The 21,025-nt window shown below is 37.4% G+C and overlaps 2 protein-coding genes across 4 annotated transcripts; one reads left to right on the top strand and one right to left on the bottom strand.

Moving 5' to 3' along the window:
- The first annotated feature begins 197 nt into the window (after positions 1-197).
- Positions 198-8,044, top strand: LOC120432583 (palmitoyltransferase ZDHHC6-like). 2 transcript variants are annotated; one of them, XM_039597821.2, is made up of 5 exons: positions 198-473; positions 653-732; positions 5,308-6,086; positions 7,306-7,496; positions 7,556-8,044. In XM_039597821.2, the coding sequence occupies exons 2-5, from the start codon at positions 669-671 to the stop codon at positions 7,836-7,838; spliced, it is 1,317 nt and encodes a 438-aa protein (XP_039453755.1). In that variant the 5' UTR covers positions 198-473; positions 653-668; the 3' UTR covers positions 7,839-8,044. The 2 variants fall into 2 exon arrangements, with proteins under 2 accessions (XP_039453755.1, XP_052562406.1); XM_052706446.1 differs by lacking the exon at positions 198-473 and having other exon boundaries at positions 584-732.
- Positions 8,045-11,899: 3,855 nt separating this feature from the next.
- On the bottom strand, positions 11,900-13,306 carry LOC120432592 (protein CutA homolog). Of its 2 annotated transcripts, none has more exons than XM_039597834.2 (2): positions 13,128-13,306; positions 11,900-12,424 (listed from the first exon to the last, which is right to left on the bottom strand). In XM_039597834.2, exons 1-2 carry the CDS (start codon positions 13,247-13,249, stop codon positions 12,001-12,003), a joined length of 546 nt encoding a protein of 181 aa, XP_039453768.1. In that variant the 5' UTR covers positions 13,250-13,306; the 3' UTR covers positions 11,900-12,000. The 2 variants fall into 2 exon arrangements, with proteins under 2 accessions (XP_039453768.1, XP_039453774.1); XM_039597840.2 differs by having other exon boundaries at positions 11,900-12,593; positions 13,128-13,271.
- Between the last annotated feature and the right edge of the window lie 7,719 nt (positions 13,307-21,025).

Raw genomic sequence — 21,025 nt, 5'->3', positions numbered from 1 at the left:
ATCCGTGTTCAGACAACTGTCACTTCAACCCAAAACCATATCGGTAAAGCAGAACTCGACAAAGTCGACCAAATAGTTGCATGAGTATGACGGTTCTCCATAGAAACCGTCCCATTTGCCGAGCTGTGCTTCCACTCTGGCGTGTTTCGTCCTTTATGGTCGGCTTCCCTAGACGTTTGCCGTCAACGATGTCAACGAGTCGCGCAGTCAAGTCGCTTGTTTTGATCTCGTCACACCAACTATCCCGGCCGTGTCCCTCCCCAACATCAGTTCGTAGTGTTTGTTGCGTGACTCCGCGAGCCAACCTTTCAGAGTAGGCGGCGTTCTCGTGCAGAAAACTCCTTCAGGGAATCGAAGTAGGCGGCTCGGGGCGCCTACAAGAAAGTGTTTCCGCACGTCTTGGCAACTTGATTTCGATTCGCGAACGGGTCGTGTGACTTGTGTTGGGGAAAGTTGCTTCGAAACATCATCAGGTAAAAACGGGAGTCACTTTCGGCTCCTAAACAAACATTGCGTCTTTGAAGTTTCGATAATGCGTTTAGAGATTAGATAAAAAATGTTACTCTCACACACCTTATAACTTCAATAAACGCGTGCAATTTATGTTATCTAATTCTCCCTTATTTCTTATGTGACTCATTCAACCGTGAAGGGACGGCAGCAGCACAATGACGAGCGGAATTTTGACAGTTTTTTGGAGATTTTTTCACTGGGGACCACTGACCGCAATAAGTAAGTAAGGATATCGATATATGTTGTTAGGAGATAGTTGCATAAATGTTTTATAGTGAATTTTGGGCTAATAATCATTAAAACAAGATAAATACTGAATATTTTTGGAACTTACAAATTTTAACCAAAAATATGAACTAGAGATATCTATTTTCATTTTTTTAATTCTGTCATTGTTAATTGGAAACTTTTTAATAATGTTAAGGAAACTTGTCAAATTATGTGTTTTATGTGTCATTTACTCATCAAAATTTTAATGAATAAATATCATGATTCCTTAAGCAAGCAATTATCAAGTGTATGGATACAAAACATGTTTTAAAATCGAAAATGGACTCAAAATTACTGTTGCTTGCTCATAAGTCATATTTTTAATGACAATAAAAACAAGATAAAGTTTTTTTTGAATGTTTTACTGTTGAAAATGCATTCAAAAGTATCACTTAAATACGTGTGTTTTCAATTCAATATGTTCAAAACACCGTCACAAGCCTTCTTTAAAGTTTAATATAAAAATCAATATTTTAACAAAACAATTGCACAAAAACATCTACTCCAAACTATTTGAACAACAATCAAGGTATTTGAAACACCTTTTTCAAAAAAAGATGAGATTCATAAGACTGCTATAACATTGCTGATTCTTTATTATTTATTCACAAAAACAAAAAAAATCAGCTCGTACTCATGAAGAGTATTATTCCTGAAGTTATTTGCAGTTAAATTTCGATTTTAAAACATGCTTTGTATGCATGCACCTGTTAATGTTTGGTTAAAAAAAAAAATATTTTTTCATAAAAATCCAATAATACCCTAAACAATATAAACCCTGCTAAACTGTCGATTGCATCAGCCAAATTAGACCATACTGATGATATTTGTACGTAAAACATGTGTATTTTTTATTTTCTTGTTAAAATTATGTTTAAATATGGTTTTATTATTTTAACTTCCTAATAATTCCAAAACTGAGTAAAGATTAAATTTTTAAAATGTTTGGCGATTTGCAACCTTCTACAATGTTGTTTCTTGTCGTATTTTGCTCATTTTGGTGAGTAACTGATACATTAGGGTGTAATATCAAAATCGATTTTCCAGCACAGCACTTTTTCAGTTCCTTTTGGGGTCCTAAACAACTCCCCAAAGTTTGGGACCGATTGGTTTAGTCCTCACTTTGCGCAAAGCGATTCAATTTTCCATATAAATTTGTATGGGGAAAACCATTTTTTTGGATTTTTATATTTAACAATTCGACGTTTCATGCCATACCAAAATCGGACTCATATTCGGATGCTCTGGAATCTGCTCTACAACTTTCCAGAAGAGAGTATCGAGAAATTAAAAGTGAGAGTGTGTGCAACATGGAGTTAAACTTTCTGTGAAGTTGCTGTGAAGATTACCATAGCACTTTGAAAAGTTTAACTCCATGTTGCACGCACACACTCTCACTTTTAATTTCTCGATGGTGTTAACTTGCTCCTGAAAGAAGATATAGCGCCCTCAAAACTCGTCTAAAACGTGATTTTCGAGCAAAAAACACGCTTTAGACGAGTTTTGAACACGCTGTATCTTTTTTAAGGGGCAAGCTAGCACTATACTCTCTTCTGGAAAGTTGTAGAGCAGATTCCAGAGATTCCGATTTTGATATAGCATGAAACGTGGATTTAATAAATATCAAAATCCAAAAAAATGGTTTTCTCCATACAAATTTATATGGAAAATTAAATCGCTTTGCGCAAAGTGAGGACTAAACCAATCGGTCCCAAACTTTGGAGAGTTGTTGAGGAACCCAATAGGAACTGAAAAAGTGCTGTGCTCACTAAATTTGGACAACTTTATTTTTTTCCATACAACCATATTACACCCTACTGATACATACAACACATTATGCGACAAGTTTCCTAAACATAAAAGATCAGAAAAGTTTCCAATTAATTTTGAAGAAATTTAAAACAAAAATCTTAAAAAATAGATATATCTGAAATTTCTCGATGAAACATTTCGCTCTTTGAAGCACTGGAAAGCTGAGAAAATTTCCTTTGAGACACATTTGAAAGAAGCGATGACTATTTTTCTTTTTATAGTTGCCCAGAAAAACACACCGTGTTGTCAAACTTTCAGTTCTCAGCGACTACAATTATCATGCTCGAAATCTCATCTCCCAACGTTCACTGCCCTTCTTTCCCTCGCGAGATTCTCAGCACGTAGAATTGCCAGTCTCCCGTGTGACATTCTCCTTTTCTATCTCATTCTCTCAATCACAATCATCCCACCTGCAACAAAGTGTAGCCACCAACGCGTTTTCGGAGAAAACGTTAGGATCTTCGGCGAGTGTTCGTAAAAGCGGAAAAGAGATGGAGTGATAGAAAGTGAATGCTCTTTCTGGCAATCACGATGTAAACAAAGAGAACTCACAAGCTATAGTGACGGTCGCTATACTCTTTGATGTTTTGACGCAGGAATCATCAAATGACAGGTTTTTCTATCATTCATTTACAACACTAGCTTAGACTGAACGAATTTTGTTTGGAATTTTTCTATTCGGTGCAGTTTCGTGTCCCACATTTTCATGTTGAAAATTGTAAATTTTGATTATGATCCGGCTCTTAAATCAAAACCACAACTTCGGACCGTTGCGGATATATTGTGAAGGCAGACAAAAATCAAAATATGAGCGCAACCTGTCAAAGCCTGTTGCGCCACAGGCTGATGTATACGCTTACGACGAACCAATCAATTTTTGTACGGCGTAACAGATTTTTTCGCGCAACAGAAGAGAGGCGCACTTCGGTTTGGTGGTGCGCGGATAATATTTAGAAAATCTATTTTCATGGCTTTTATTGAAAGCCTTTTTTTCATCCTTCAGTAGAAAAGCAACAAGACATCAATCACTGAGGCAAATTTAAAAAGGATCTGACACCCCTATCAAAAATTATGAGCTCATAATTGTTTATTACCCACTTTTTTGTAGCTGGATTTTGAATATAAATACAATATAAATATGAGGAAGGCACCAAACATCGACAGGTGGATCCAGTAAGGCTTTTGGTATTAAAATGGATTTAATCCATCGTTTTATCTATAGGTATTTTATAGGATTTCAGGGTGATTTAAAAACTGGGCAACACAAATTAAGTCATTATTTTTCGACGAAGGGAAACTCTGCATTGGTGAATTACATACAACATTTCAATTAAAGTCGCATTACAAGCACCTTGGACAGCCTGAATGCCATAAATCATCAGGTAATACTTTTCCGCACTAACATTTCCTTCTCTGGTACTTGAAAAGGCTGTGACCGTAAAAGAAAACTCATTTCCTCTAGGTGGTAATAATAATGTTTGTAATCCTCGCAATTTTATAACCCGTTCTTCCCCGTAATTGTTTCTGCCAATTTCCACACTCTTGAGACCAGGTGGAAAACGAAGCGAAATGATTGCATGTCGAGAACATTGTGTACACACTCCACCGACCGTTTTATGCTAATTAATTGATTCTGCTCCCATGCTGAGGGACCGCTCCGTGGTCTAGGTGTGTCCTGTTGTGACGGCTCTGTCTACCACGACGAAGGTGCCACGTGGTGACACGTGGAGTTATTAACGGCTGTGCAAGCATCATTGTGGCGCACGGAACATAATGAGGGCGAGGCACGAATTGTGTTGGTGTTTTTCGTGTTAAATTCCATGATTTTATTCGTGGGTGAGCGCGCACTGGATGATGGGAAATTGGGTCACATGGTGGACTAAATACACTCATTTAAAAGTTGACATCATGATTGATGGTTCCAGGAAATAGTTGATTACATGGGGAGGTTATGTGATGGATGGAGCTTTCATTTACCCTTTGTTTTCTTCGTGATTCTGCATTTCCTCTTACGAAAAGTTGATTAGCGCTCGATTCAAACTAATTTTTCGCTCAATGTCAAGCTCAGCGTTGCGACATGTACAGATATTTTTGCACAGGCCAAACACTCAAACTAATTATTTTTACAGTTAAAATACACTTGAGTAGTTTTTGTAAACTGCACTAAAAAGATAAACATTTTTTGCATCTTTTTACTTGTTTAGTTTTTGATAAAAATGTTTTTCTTTAAAGTTATACTTGATTGAGTGTTTGGTCTGTGCCAAAAATATCTGTACGTGTGGCAAGCCTGGTCAAGCTAACTGAATTTGCGTTTTTGTCACAGCGATAGAATGCATTTGACAGCACTTTGTTTACACTACACTCTGACAAGAAGATACTCATTTAGAGCTTAAATCCACTTTCACCATACTGTTTTCAGTGGGGCTACATTAAGGCTCTGGAAGGCATCATTTCCGATCGGCCATTTGGCGGCCATCTTTGTTTTAGAAAAACATTCAAATCTTGATTCAAAATGTATCAATCAAAAAGGGGTTTTCTTTGTGTTGTTTGTAGAAGCATTTTACATATAGTGATTATTTTTTTCATTTCAATTTAATATTTGTGGACCCTGAATTCTGAACCATCATTGACAGTCATTGCCCTAAAAGTGAAAGACATCATCTAACACCTTAACAAGACCCAATTAAATGACCGAATTTTCATTCCTTCCAGCCATCATCAAATCCATCACGTTCATGACACTCTACATGAACGCCATGTGGTGGCCCCCGAACCGGTCCCTCGGGGGCTTCGTCAACCAGACCATCTTCCTGATACTGTCGGCCAGCACGGGCTTCAACTTTGTGATGGCCTCGCTGATCGGTCCCAAGTTCCTGCCGCTGCGCTGGCGGCCCAAGAACCCAAAAGACGAACAGTTCCTGCAGTTTTGCTCTAGCTGTGAGGGTTTCAAAGCACCCCGGTCGCACCACTGCCGGAAGTGCGATAGGTGCGTGATCAAAATGGATCATCATTGCCCTTGGATTAACCACTGCGTCGGATGGGGCAACCATGCGTACTTCACCAGCTTTCTGGCGTTCGCCGTGGCCGGGTGTCTGCACGCGACGGTCATTCTGTTCGGATCGCTGTACGCCGGGCTGCACCGAGATTGGTACGTGTACTACGGCCAGTACTCGAAGGCAACCGTCCATTTGGGACTGTGGAGCTTGATTCTGGGCGTGTTCAACATCGGATTGGCCATCGGAGTGATCATCGCCGTCGGAATGCTGCTGTTCTTCCAAGTTCGTGCCATCGTGAACAACCGAACCGGAATCGAGGACTGGATCGTGGAGAAGGCCAAACATCGGCGAGAGGGAACGGAGGAGACCTTCCGGTATCCGTACGATCTGGGCAAGTGGAAGAACATCATGCAGGTGGCAAGCTTGACGTGTTCTCCCATCGGTAATGGCGTCGAGTGGGCCATTGCCGAAGGGTGCGATCAGTTTACTTTGACGGTAAGTTTTCGTGACAGCGCCTAGTTTGCATGATGGCGTTGACGTTTGTCAGTGTCATTTACACAATTCTTGTGACATCTTTGACTTAGAATTTCTGTGTCAAGATACTGACACTGGCCATTTAAAACTGACATTTCGGAAACAGTTGTTTCCGATTTTGCTCCAAATGTCACCAATTTAGTTTACAGTGAATGTGAGCAAATTTATGTCCTGTTGTATGCAAACCAGGGCCCCGGCGATGGCCGGATATGACCTACCGAACAACATTGGCAATATGGCGTCGTTTGTTTACAAACATGAGATTGTTTGTGGACGAACCGAAAAATTTAATTTTTTGTATTGTGCAATAACATTAAGTCTAACAAAACAGACAAAGTTTCGTTAAATGCTAGACCAAAATTTATTTTATTATTATTTTTCAATTTAAACCTATTTTTTCGCGATTCTGATCAACATTGCACATCAAATCATCGTGGTTTTAGTGTATCTTTAGTTTTCACATCGATTCACTGTAGATTTGTGTTTAAATTTTGAAATTTAGCATAAATTAAAATAAGTTGCAAAATTCCCAACTTCAGCCATGTGCAACAATTTCCACATCACCCATGCGGGAAACCGATAATGGGGTAATTCATGCGTTCCAAACTGTCAAAATTCCAAAACGTCATTGCCAATCTTCGGTTCGCTCCTTTGTTCGTGTTTGAAGTTTCGGTCCGAGACTCTGATGCAAACAGTGTCATAACCCCACTTTTTGGTCCCTCCGCAAACGTCAAACCATATAAATTTATTGCCAGGTCTTTTTTCCCAAAAAGGTCCTGCAACGATTTTCAATGGTTTACAAAGGGAGTAGAAAAAGTGTTAATAAATCACTTCGTCCATTAACACTTGTAGCACCAACGGGGTCAAAACTTACGCGAAGCTACAAGTAAAAAAAGTTGGATATGCAACTTCAACCGGCTGTATCTCGGCGGAAACTCAACCGATTAGGATGATTCTTGTTGCATTCGATCCGGAAGAAAGTCAAGAACAACTTCAACAAGGTAGATCCAAAACAGATGCGTCTACCTTAAGTTATAATAAAAAAAGGCATTTCCAACTTTTTTTCCAAGGTTTGTATGGGCCGGTGGAGTTGCATTTCCAACTGTTTTGACCTCGTTGGGGCTACAAGTGTTAAAAAATGGTTGAACTACTCCACAATCCTATACCGTTCCCAAAACAGCGCGAGCAGCTGAAGCAAAAGTCGGAGAAGCGAGCCCGGACGCGAACGTACTCCATCAACCGGTCCGTTTCCGGCAGCTGGGTTCCCCTGTGGTCCCAGGGCTGCCGTGTCTGCCTGAGTCCACCGCTGACGGACGAACCCCGCATCAAGCTAGACGTTGGCGATGTGGTCCGCGTTACAAGATGGCGAAAGTAAGCAGCGCTGGTCGCCATTTTGAATTTCCCCAACTAATCTTTATGTTTCTTTTTAGACACTGGCTGTTTGGTGAAAAGGTCCTCGAGGAAACGGAAGAACCCGAGCGTAACGGAACGGTTCAGAAGGCACAGAAGAAGCAAAAGCAGCACAAGAAGAAGTCCGATCAGCCGGAAGTGGAGGAGCCCGAAAAGGAAAAGGAAGAAGAAGCGCCCAGTAGCAAGACGCCACACCGCCGGATACGGGGCTGGTTCCCGCGGCAGTGCGCCGTCGAGTTGGTCGAGGATGACGACGACACCGAACAGCAGAAGCACTTCAGCGAGAAGAAGAAGAACAAGTAGATGGAGGAGTGTGTTCCGTCGTGCTTATTGGTGGCCATTTTTATTGGCTCGGCTCCGCTAAACGAAGCGGGGGGAGCCGGAACTAACGAGCGAATAGAAGTGACTTTTAATCTAAAGTATTTTTTTCCTCTTAATAAAAAGCTTATATTTTGTAATTTGCAACTTTTTCTGACTTTATAGGGACACAAATAAATGTGGATCGCATAGTTCAATTTGTTTTGATTTGCTTCGAAATCTTTATTTTCTCATAGTGTATATCACTAATTAGGGGAACAGCAACCTCGTTGGATAAATGTACGACTCGTGCTGAAAAAAACATCTTTTTGCAACTTGTTGCATAAACTACTATTATTCATTCCCTAAATTTTTTATTCATTCCCTAAATTGTCTTCGTAGTTATTTACAACAATGTTTGACAATTTTTGCAATCAGATTCTTGCAGGATTGGGTCCGTAAGTTTGACAATTTTCTAATAAGAAGACAACAATTTCCTTGGTTGCTGCGCAAGCTTAACCTACCAAACATACGAGAATTTATAGTTTTTTTTTCTTAATTCATTCGATTTTTTACGTCCTCAATTCAAAAACAGAATAAATTTACTATTCTGCTTCAAAACATAATGTATCACAAATGTATTTAGATGGGTATTAAAAAGACGTTCCAAATGAGAGGTTAGAGTTGAATATCACTTGCAGAACTGTCAAACCGACTAATTTGAAAAAAAAGAACAGCTTTATTTCGGGTCCTCTTCAAATGTTTGTCTTGCATTTAGGCCGTTGAAAATGTTTTTTGAAGTTTATGTCCTTCGACCCTGGGGGCAAAAAAAAGTTGAAAATTGAAATCACAGGCCACGGTGTCAACATTTGAATAAAAAAAAATGAGATTTTAAATGCATTATACATCTGTCCAGTTGTTTTGAAATCATTAACCCTCTTCTGCCCAATATTTTTTTTGAAAATTTTTATTTTTCCCTTGTTTAGTTGGTCACTTTGAGCTCCTTTTGTACTACGAAAATTTTACTTCTCTTGTTTTATGTTTTTCTTGCTTCATTTTTAGTATTTTAATTTGCATTTGTCTTGTTTAGTTTATGTTTGTTTTTGTAATATTTCGACGTCGTCGTGCTATCTTGTCGCACCCGCCATTTTAACGTTCCGAGAAAAACGCGTTTTAATGTTTGACCTTGAATATTCAAAAACGAGAGCACGCAATGTATACAATAACAAACACGTTTTGTTTGGCTCACCATTCTGTGCATTGTCCCAAAGTTTGGTTGAAGTTGGTTGCTGGAGTCCCGAGTTATAATTACAAATGTTTACGGTAGTCTAGCTTGTACGTGCGACAAACGCATCCTGACTTTCCTGGCCTGAAATCCCTTTGGCCTTTTGTCGCACTTACATCAATTTTCATGGAGTGACAAGATAGCACGACAAGATTGAAACTACTTTCATATGTAAAGTGACAAAAATGCTCGGAGTTTTTTCGGTTTTTGTTGAAAAAAAGTTACATTTGGTTTACCCTGTGATCAATACGTCAAATGCTGTATCAAGTAGGCGAATGTCTGTTTTCCCCATAATCCAAAAAAAAATGTTAAAACATATTTTAGTTCATTCTAAATAGCATTTGAAACTATTGGCACTACGACCCCCGGGGCATGGCCTTCCTCTAACGTGGGATTTCTGCTCCAGCGCCTCTGACGAGACAGGAGAATCCGGGACCGACGTTTTACTTCACCATCCGATAGAAGCTCAGTGGATAGAAATGGCATTTATTCCAACCAAATTTACAACTCCAATACTTCTAACTTACGTGAAATTTTCCAAGGATTCCAAGCATTCGTCATTTTGCCTAAAAATCTCAAACCTATCAAAGTCACTCCGTTTTACGGTGCCATTTTTTCTTGTTTTTGGGAACAAAAAAACGATACTCGGCGGCTATGTTTGTTCATTCTGCTTTGGGTTTTGTCCGTTAAAACTTATAATAAAATTTTTGAGACTCGAAAATAGTAATAAAAACAGATTGAAATCGAATTTTGGGGATCTGTGAAGGTCAAAAGGTGAGGCATTGTGAGCTGCACAAAATGGCGTTCTTAACTCAATTTGGCCCAAAATGCACGTACGACAAGTTAGCACGATGGCGACGATTTGGCCTATTGTACCGCCTCCTGTCATTACATTTTGCCTCTCTTATTTTAACATTTTTTTACAGTAACTTTTTCAATTTTTTGCTTGTTTTTCATATTTTCTGTTATAAAATAGAATCAGTATCATTTAAATTGTAAAAACTGCGTAAAGGCATTGTCTGGGACACTAGAAAAATTGCTGCATACTTCTTTTTACTTAAAATATAGATATGTTAGTAAAAGACACAGCCAAAGTTGAGCCCTAAAAAAATTACATTTTTAAAAACATTGGCAAAGTCACATAAAACAAGTAAAACTTCCAACCCATAAATTTTATAAAATTTTAAGAGTTCTTCTTTCCAATGCTTTTGAAAGATCAAAAATAGGTTGAAATATGGATTTTTGGCGATTTTTTAAATCGAAACCCATCTAAAGGCGGGGTTGGGTTGTAGAGGGTTGAAAATCATTCAATCATTGATCGGATTATTTATAGGTTATTCGAACTTGGATAAAATAATCAGCAATCGTAACCATTTTATTTTTCTTGTTGAATGTTACTTTAACTATGGGAAAATTGTGACCAATTTCCATAACTCAAATATAATTATTTTACAGAACCATGGGAAAATTTTGACAAATTTGATCAAGGACATTATTTTAAGACCATAAAATGTGGTCATGATACTAATACTTTGAATAAAATTCAAAATTCAGAGAAGATTTTTTAATTATTATTTTTGAAGGAAATCAATAATTCGTTTGAAAACTTTCAAAGTGTTCATAACGAAATAAATAATTATTTTTTAAATTGCTAGAACTTAGGGTACTTTCACTTGGATAGTTATTTGATCACTTGGATAGTTTGTCTGGCTTCTGTTAATTTTTACATTTACAAACAAGCTAATAATTTAAAAACAATAAAAAACGTTATTTAAACACCATTGCAAAAACATATCTCACCAATACCAAATTGTGCCATCAGGAATTTTTTTTTCTCTGCTATCGGATTTTCTTGTAATAATTTTTCATAACAGCAAATCGAGCAAATCTAGCTGTTATTGTTTTGTGTTATTATTTATAACAGCTAATTTTAGTGTCAGCCTGAACTCCTGACAATAAAAAAAAACTTGAACTTTTCCAGTTATATCCACCTTTTCGGGTCAAATAGCAAAAAATGGAACCAAATATTGCGATACAAATTGAATTTAATGAATTCTAAAATGACGGCTCTATAAGAATCATGTTAAAATATTCGACAATATAGATTGATACTTAGAAACTATTTCCGCAAATTAAAGAAAAAATCCGCTTAAACATATTCTTGAGCTCATTATGTGAGTTTCTTTGTCACTGGGTTAACACGGTATTTAGTCAAAATATGGTCTCAACTAATAAAACAAAGATTCCGGGCACCAACATTAACGCTTCGAGGATCACTGAATCTACTTTCTGATTTGTTTAAGTAAACCTAAAATATTCAGATTTAACTTTCTTCGTATGTTTCAATCACAACAAAAATGTATGTCCAATTCTGGCTTAAACCCACTAGCTGTTGTTTTTATATAATTGTTGTGGAATAATTTTGAAAAACAAAGCGCCTCCATTAAATCTACTTATCTTACAAAGAATCCATGGAGGTGCATGGTTTCTTAAAACGATTTTATTGCATTTATACTCGAAATTGGATCTTGCTCGGGTATTGATCACTAATTTATTTAGTCATTTGAAACGTTGTTGAGCTGTGTAATCAAGCATTACAAAAAAAATACTCTTGAATCGCACTAGAACTACTGCAGAGTATTCGAACAAGCTTCCGTCGCACTACAAAACCAACAATTTATTCTCTGCCGGTGATATTGAGAAGGTCAATCTTATCGTTTCCCAGTATTCCAATCAAACTCTTTCGATAAGGCTCTCGATTTCCCTGAATGCAAACTACCGGTTACGATAATACCAAACCGAACCAAAAAAAAAACACGTTTATTTATAAAACCTTTTGATACACCAAAACAATCGTATCAAAGCCCAAACTCACTGCTCCCCTCAAGTCTTCTTCCTCTCCGGCACACTCCGGCTCAGCCACTCCAGATAAGGCGGATTGCCATTCTCGATCGGCACCGAGATGACCTCGGCCACACTGTACGGATGGTTCTCCCGCACAAACTTGGCCAGCTCGTCTACGCGGCTCGTCCGCGTCTTGATCATCAGTAGCGTTTCGTGGTCCTCGTTCAGCTTGCCCTCCCACTCGTACACCGAGGTCAGTCCGGGGATGATGTTCACGCAGGCCGCCAACTTGCGCTCCACCAGCTTCCGGGCGAGCGCCTTGGCCGAGTTTTCGTCCGGCGTCGTTACGTACGCGATCGAGTGCTGGCCGGGCTCGTACGGGCCGACCTCGGCTTGATCGGCAGACGTCGTGGACATACTGGCTGTTACCTCGTTCTGTTGCAGGGTCACCGGAACGGAACTCCTGGTCGGAGGTAAGAGAAAGCTAGAGGTTAGCACCCGTGAAAGACCTCCGGTGCGTGCGATCAGCATATTACAACCGTTCTGACTACTGTCTGAGGATGAGACACTAGAACCGGAGAGAAGCTCACGCGACAGCTGCTTGAGATTGTTGACTTTATTTGTTGGATTTGCTGCGAGAAAAGGGGATGCCGCACAGAGAGAAATCTGTAAACACGTGTTGACGAAAATGAAAACATTGACATTGTTTTCAGCTTTCAAAAAATCTTGCTACGAAACAATACAAGGGCATTACAAACAACAATGTCTGTGAATATTACTGGCAATCCTCAACAAATAATATTTGGATTGTACAGCTTTTTAAACATGCCAAAATTTATGTACAGTAAATTATCGTTGAAAAAAGGTGGCAGCATTTTATGTAAAGGAGATTTTTAAAAAAAACATACAATGTTGAAATTTGAGTTCAGAAAAACAGCTAAAATATTAAAATTGCTAGCGTTTTAATAAGACTTGATGAAATCCAAATTCCCTTTGTTGAATTTGAATGGTTTCCAAATGTGCCATAATGATTCAAAGTAGTTTCACTTTTTTCCATCCGTGTTATTTCTGTTTTTGTTGTGATTCTGTCTCAAAGTTCACCCGCAGAGAGAAAGGAATAAAATATAGAGGGGAAAAAAGTGCTGCTCCAAGCTTGACTTACTCACCTTTCGTCAATGACGATGGCGACGTCGCTGGAGCGATTCTTGATAAGAACGGCAACGAGCACTGCTGATAGTATGGTCACGATGCAAATTATGGCCAACGTTGGCGGCGGCACTTCGGACATTCACGCGGGTTCGCAAACCAGCCGGCCGGTTCTTGCTGACAGCGCGATGAGTTTATTTTTGCTTATTGGATTCACTTTGGGTCAGTTGTTTGTGGTTGTGTGAAAGTTGGAACTTAGGGTAATTTAAGCTTTATTTGTCTTAAAAAGCATACGCAAATTTCAAAAAATTAGAAACCTCAAATATAGGAATGAGTTTGAAACAATTTAACAAAAAAAAAATAGTCAAAACTATCACCACTTACTCTAATGTATACGGTCGATAAGAAGAGCACAAGCTAGTTGAGAGAATACGCGATAGAGCATGCGTCTTTGTGTGAGTAACACTGTGTGCCAAATGTGACAAATAACTTTGTAGAAACGAATTAAGATTTGTTTTTACTTATGGATACTTAATGAACAAATTTTATGGGAGGTTCAAATATACAAGAAAAAAGGTTGTATTCAAATTATAAAAGAACATGACGTCAGAGCGCCGGCACTGCAGACCGCTAAAAATCAACTTTTCCAAAACTACAGAAGATTTTTATGGAATTGAGAAAATCAAGATTTGTTTCAACGCAAAATCGGCTTTGATTATATTCAACAAAATTTTTGTTGAATCAAACCTCATACAGACTGATCGTACAAAATATTTTTCTGCGTGTCTAAGTAAACATGCAGTATTTTTTTGTTTTGTCCCAGATTATTCTTTGACAACCTTTGGTGCAACTTAAAACTAGGGCCCATTCATAACCACGAGGGAAGTTTTTTGGAAATTATAGCCTGCCCCAATGTGTCCTCGTGGATTATGAATGGCCCTTAGGGTGACAATGAATAAAATCAACATAAGGGATACCCTCTGACTCGATTCCTTAGGCAAAAATAAGTAACTGTGTCAATTTTGAGCCAAATCAATATAGATCATTAAAATTCGCAAAAAAGGCTCAAAAAGAGGACTCACCCAAAATTGTCCAAGTGTTAGATTCTTGTAGGAATGTAAATTCCCTACAATTTTGTGGAAGAGTGCAAAACGCTCCCACGGTATGGAGGAAGCAAAATGTTATAAATCGAAAACACCAATGGGAGATTTTCAGAGTTTTGGCTTTCTCACTGAGGTAAGGCTCTAATCATACTCTAAAAATGAACTGTGTATAAAAGCGTCGTAGACCCACCTTCATGTATACATATCGACTCAGAATCGAAAACTGAACAAATGTCTGTGTGTATGTGTGTGTGTATGTATGTATGTGACCAACAAACTAGCTCATGTTTCTCGGCACTGGCTGAACCGATTTGACCCGAACCTGTTGCATTCAACTTGGTTTAGGGTCCCATAGATCGAGTTTTATACAGATTGAAGTTTCAATAAGTAGTTCAAAAGTTATGTATAAAAATGTGTTTTCATCTCACTTAAATGTATGTTAACTATGTCCGGGTCAATCATCCGACCCATCGTTGGTTAGGTTATCAAATGACCTTTCCATCGAGCCTAAAACATTGAAGATCTGGCAACCCTGTCTCGAGATATGGCCACTCAAGTGATATTGATGTACTTTTGGAAGCCGGATCTCACTTAAATGTATGTAAACTATTTCCGGATCCACCATCCGACCCATCGTTGGTTAGGTTATCAAAAGACCTTTCCAACGACTCCAAAACATTGAAGATCTGGCAACCCTGTCCCGAGGTATAGCCACATAAGTGTTATTTATGTACTTTTTTATTCCGGATCTAAAAAATAGATGAAATTTTTCAACAATTCCATGATATCAGCCATTGTTGGTAATAAGTGAGGAAGGCTTCAACCACAGAGGTGGATTAAGTTTTTTTTTGAAAAGGTCCAATAAACCAAATTTCCAGTTTTTTGCTTTTTGGGTGTTTTTAAAACCACCTTGAGCCAGGGGTATTAAAAAACACCCAAAAAGTAAAAACTGAAAATGACCTTTTTTTTATAATAGGACCTAATAAAAAAGCCGAGATTTATACGTAAAAAGTTGTGTTTCACCTTCCTCATTAAGAATATGTTCGATTCAAAGTATTCTACGGTGAAAATAGCGTTTTCAGAATAATGTGTTTTTAATACTAATGGAGATCCTTGGTACTAAATAGAAATAGATATATTTGATTATAAAATACTTACCGTAAACTGGGGTCAATCGGGACACATGGGGCGAATTGGGACAGCAGTTTTAATCATGTTGAAGCACAATATTTTGATTTTTCTGGTTGGTTTCGGTTAGAACAGACTCAGGCCAACAAAATGTGAACATCCATTTCCAAATTTAAAAGCTTTAAGTGCTCTAAAAACTGCTGTCCCTATTCAGACTGCAGTCCCGATTCACCCCAGATTACGGTATTAACAATTTTTAAAACGCAATTTTCACCGATAGAATATTTCTAGAGTTTTTTTAATAGAATAGGTTGAAACACAATAGCTTACAGTACCTTTTCAAAAAAAAACTCTAGATTTTGAATCGAACATGTTCTTAATCAAGAAGATGAAACACAATTTTCTAAGTATAAATCTCCCATGAGTGTTTTCGAATTATAATATTTTGCTTCCTCCATACCGTGTCCGAGTTGATCCTGATTTTGGTAATTTTTCTAGTTGAAAGTATTTTCTTAGATTCGAGAGAATAGTGCTACCATTTACGGACTCAGAGAACACAGCTTGAAATGGGCTAGACAATTATTCCTTCGAGGTTCATTTGCAAAAAAAGTTCGTCCGTCAAAACAAAAAACGAAAAGTGTCGACTACGGGAATCAGAGACCTTTGACAAACTAACCCAGTGACTTTACTGCCTCGGCCATCACAGCTTGGTGACCGAGGAGTGGTCAGAAGTAGATGTATGACACTTGTTCAAGATTTATTGTATCAATTAACGAATGAACACATTTGATGATAGTGTGAGTCTCTCAATAAATTTTGAAGGAACGATTATTTCGCCCCAATTGTGGGTGTACTACTTTAGACAGCCTTGTGGCGAATTGAATTTCCTACAAGAATCTCATAATTGACAACTTTTGTGAGACCTGCGCCACCTGATGCCAACTTTTTTTTCGGAAGAATTGTGCCAACCCAAAACAGATGAAAAAAGTGACTGAAAATAATTTAAAAAAGTTTAATATTGTTCAAACAAAATTAAATAAGCAATTTAAAAAAAGTGTGAGAATAATAATACCGATGAAAATATTTATCAAAGTTTTCGTCCCTTGGCCAAAAAGTGCAGTGCTGTCCGCTATTCCTACATATTGCATACTATTTTTGCTTGTATGCAATACCGACGAACCACAATAATTCTCCATACAAATTTTGGGAAAAAAACGATTATGCCCTGTCTAAATATTTTTGAAAAAAAAACTCAAAATAAGTTAATTTAATCGTGTTGAGTGTATCTTGCAAATCTCTTTGTCTTGAAAATTCTAAAAGCATTTCTTATAATTCCAACTTTGGAATATTTTTTGGTGGTGGTTTTTGCATGTTAATTAACAATTTAGCTCAACTTAAACAAAACTATCTAGTTGCACTGTGAGTTAAACACAGCTCAATCCAATTGCCCAAATTAAAAAAAAACAATTTAAAGTTGAAATATAGCATACATAACATAACCACACATAGCTACATATCTTTTCGTTTTATTGAAACATTTTTTTTCTGATGGTGTTAAATCTAAAGTGAAAATAAAACGATTGGGTTTTAAAACAGTTTCTTTATTTAATTAACCATTACCATTTTTAATGCAATTATCTGTTTTAACTTTATCATATATGGAAAAAATAATAAGTGAGAAATAATTTTACAATAAATTTGTCATGCCTTTCAACACCCAGCCCCCAAAAATGTGGGAAAGGTCTAGATAGTTCTAGTATTTTGCAAAACTCGATTTGATCAAATCTGGAAATTCTGCAAAAAACCATAGCTTTAATAAAAAAAAGAAGCAATCGCTACAAAAAAAAAGTTGGAGCGATGTTTTCGTTACAGAAATTACAGTTTTGATCAAATCGAGTTCTGCTAAATTCAAGAATCATCTAGACGTCCATACAATACAAATCCCTGGAAAAAGTAATTGGCTCGATTGCTTGAAGTATGACGTGGTCTAGCGAGTTGAAGATACCGAGTCCGAGTGCGTTGAGCGGTCCAGTGTTAAGGTATTTTCTACCAAGGTTTTAATAAGAATTCAAAAAAAATATTTTAATCCAACACAAACTGAAAAACTCAGCTAAAAACGGATGCTTCAGAAAATAACAGACACAAAGATTAGGTTTACAAAGTTGAGTCATTCTACAAATTCATGCTATAATAAAATAAATCTTTTTAGTATTTTTCCACCTCGAAAATAATGTAACACTTCCACGTCAGAACCGTTCCAGCCGGTTCCGTTTCCATAAGCTATCACATTTCACAATTGAATGAATTATTAGGGGCAAAAACGAAAATCTCAAGGAAAAACTATCATTCCACTGACGAATGCCTGTCACGTTAGTGCAGTGCTGCTGACTCAAATCAAATCACAAAAGCGTTTAGCTTAAGCATTTGGCTGATGCTATCTTTAAATCTCAATTTACACTCACATAGTGCTACAGTGATTCTGGTAAATCCACTAAACGTATCCGGGCAAACTGCAACTGCATAGACATCTCGTGCGAAACCCTTTTTGTAGCCAATTAACGCCACCTAATTGAATTAAGTGACTTACTTAGAGAGCGGTGGCACGTGCCGATTTCCCACGATCTTGTTGCAAGCTAATTTGCCCAGAACAATTGGTTCGAACTAAACGGCAATTAATTTATACTTTCTTCCAATCGGTTCAATTGAACTAAAGCTCAAGGTGATTGAGTCTGCTTAAATTTGGTTGATTGAGAAGAACGAGCAAAATTAAAAGAAAAGTTCGTGCTGTGCGAAATAAACGCGGTTCGTTTCTTGATCGTGCGTTGAAGTCTCTTAGCAAATCATCATTTCCATCAGCTATTTTTCCAGAAAATTGAATGTTTTCTTAAACTAATCTTATTTTACTATTGTTTTAATTGATTCGAATTTACATACTTCAGTAGGAGGTGCTTCAATCATTCAAAATTATTTGAACTGAAAATGACTGTCAAGAAGACTGCGAAACACGTTCCAAAATTTGCGTTTTCAAGTCACAAGGTTCGTTTGCGTGGGTGGTGTCTTTCGTGCTTTCTTTTTGTTCGCTCGAAATAAAAAATCCAACGCAGAATAAAAAAAAACCCCAATCAAAGCGACGAGGCTCAGAGCCATCGTTTTCAGAATGGATTCGCGTCAGCTGGTTGACACCGGTTAACGCCGGAGAGTGGTGATGGGCGTGTGTAAGCATAACGGGAATCGAGCACGATATTTTGCAAGAAAAAAAATCCCGAAAAGTGCACTGAAAATGTATGTTCGGTAAATGAAAATACAGATTTTTCATTTTTCTTTAAAACTGTAAATAGAATAAACACACTTTTACACTTTACATAAAATAACAAAATTCTAAAATATAGTTTGCTTTATCTGACCGAAATCTTTCCGTGAGTTGACAGCATAGAATCAAGCAAATTAGCATACCCGATCGTGAAGTTACAGCATCTGGTTGGGCCCACGAGATGATGCAAGAAATGATCGATGGGTGCGTCGCGTCTCGTCTCGGCTGGCAAGCAGATTGTTGTTTGTTTGTTAGTAGGTAAGGATCTGTACTGATGGAAAAGCATGAATGGGTCCCTGAATGGGTAATATATGCTCTTCTTTCAGTGTGTCTTCGGTTGTGTTTGAATGACAAATTTGGGTTGCCTGAATTTTCAACTTTTTAGGCACCCATCAGCACTTTGACGATGGACTCTAAAATTCGCTTCTAAAATGATAACTGTGACCACGTGATAAATAGTTTAATTTACATGTAAAAGGTGAAACGGGACGATTTTTGTTTTGGGAAGCAGCCAAAAAATATGCAGATTTTTAGTGACGAACCAATGACGAAAAATGGATTCAAAAGTTTCATTCAAAGTCCCAAAGACTGACTCTGTTAGAAGACATTTACGGATCTTCAACGGTAAACAGGGTTTAGAGAATTCTATGATCAATATAAAACCATTTTTTTATACATATTTTAAATTAGTTGAAAATGGATGCAATTGCAAATTACCCTTACGTTTTATAGGAGAAAAAAAATTAGGTGTGAATCCCTAGTAAATTTGCAGACAAAATTTAATACCGTCATCAGAGGTGACGTTGGGTCTGGGGGTGAAATTGAGACATACAAATTTAACCTTTTTTTATAGCCCAATCCCACCCTCAGACTTGACCCCTGATGACGGTTACAAAAACTGTTTCATATTGTAAGGTTTAAACTTAAAAATTTTGGGTTCACAAAATTTCCTCTAAACTAGTGACCCTCAAAGGAGGTACCGGGCCTACTTGATTTACATGGCAGGGGGTATCAGCCTAGAAGAAGCTTGAGAATCGCTGCTCTACACAGAAAAAAATGATGGTAATATTCATCATGAAATGGTGACAGATTTTGTGGCAAAAAAAATGATTAATTTTTTTCATTTTTTTTTTTTTTTTTTTTTTGGCGCAAAATCTGTCACTATTTAATGATGAATATTACCATCATTTTTTTTCTGTGTAAAGGAAGCAAAAATTTTTCCAATATTTGTTATGTGGCTTAAAGTCTTAGAATAAATAGCATACCGTCAACTGGGACGAATTGGGGCAACAGTCTGAACAGGGACAGCAGTTTTAAAGTATTTTGTGTTGTTATGTGGCTTTTCTATCCGAAACAATCAAAAATATCTGAATATTGTGCATAAATATGGCTGAAACAGCTGTCCTAATTCACTCAATGTATATCGATTCACCCCAGATGACCAACAGGGCGGCCGCTTAAATCTCATGCCCACAATTTTTGACTTTTTCAATGTTTCGATTTTAACACATGAAACATTTTTGACCTGCATAATTTATGCATGTCTGCAAATCCACGGCTTAATGAAAGTAAATATAAAAGGTCGTCCCTCAAATTCGGAACAGTTTACAGATCGGCCAATTTTCAAAAAAAAATCATAGAAAATCGAAAATTGAACATAATGCTTTGCTTTAACCGAGAAAAGTATGACAGAACTTGCAAGCAATTTAAATTGCAGTGATTTAAACACGCAAACAACATTCCAGTAAATCGAGTGGGGGTGCGAGAAAGTATTTTATTATTTTTTCTTGTCTAAGAAAGCATTGTTTCTAACACCATAATCTATCAGTTTTTCACCAATGTGTAACAGGTCGTATCGAGGTGCTCCGATTTGGATGAAACTTTCAGCGTTTGTTTGTCTATACATGAGATGAACTCATGCCAAAGGGCTCATCCCTCTACGACAAAGAGAAGTTGGGTAAAACGGGCATTGAAGTTTGAGGTCCATAGCTTCTGCAAACTACTGTTAAAAATGGATTTTTTAAAACCTTAATATCTTTTTGCAACAGCTTCCAACACCCATACTTCCATAGGTCAAAAGATAGGTAATTTTATATTTATAGTTTTTCGATTTTTCTATAACAAACATTAAACAACGTTAGTTTTTGCCCTGTAGCCCGTTATAGCGGCACTTTTTGGTCTCAATTTTGTCATATTAGGAATCCTCGGACAATTTCACGTAAGTTAGAAGTATTGGAGTTGTAAATTTCATTGAAAAAAAAACCATTTAGAATGAATTAAAATATTTTTTAACATTTTGTCGGATTACAGATATTCGCCTACTTGATACAGAATTTGACGTATTGATCACAGAATAAACCAAAACTATTATGTTTTG

Source organism: Culex pipiens, chromosome 1, assembly GCF_016801865.2.
Source record: "Culex pipiens pallens isolate TS chromosome 1, TS_CPP_V2, whole genome shotgun sequence".
Lineage (NCBI taxonomy): Eukaryota > Metazoa > Arthropoda > Insecta > Diptera > Culicidae > Culex > Culex pipiens.
The sequence above is the reverse complement of the archived record's forward strand: the minus strand, read 5'-3'. Positions and strand labels throughout refer to the sequence as shown.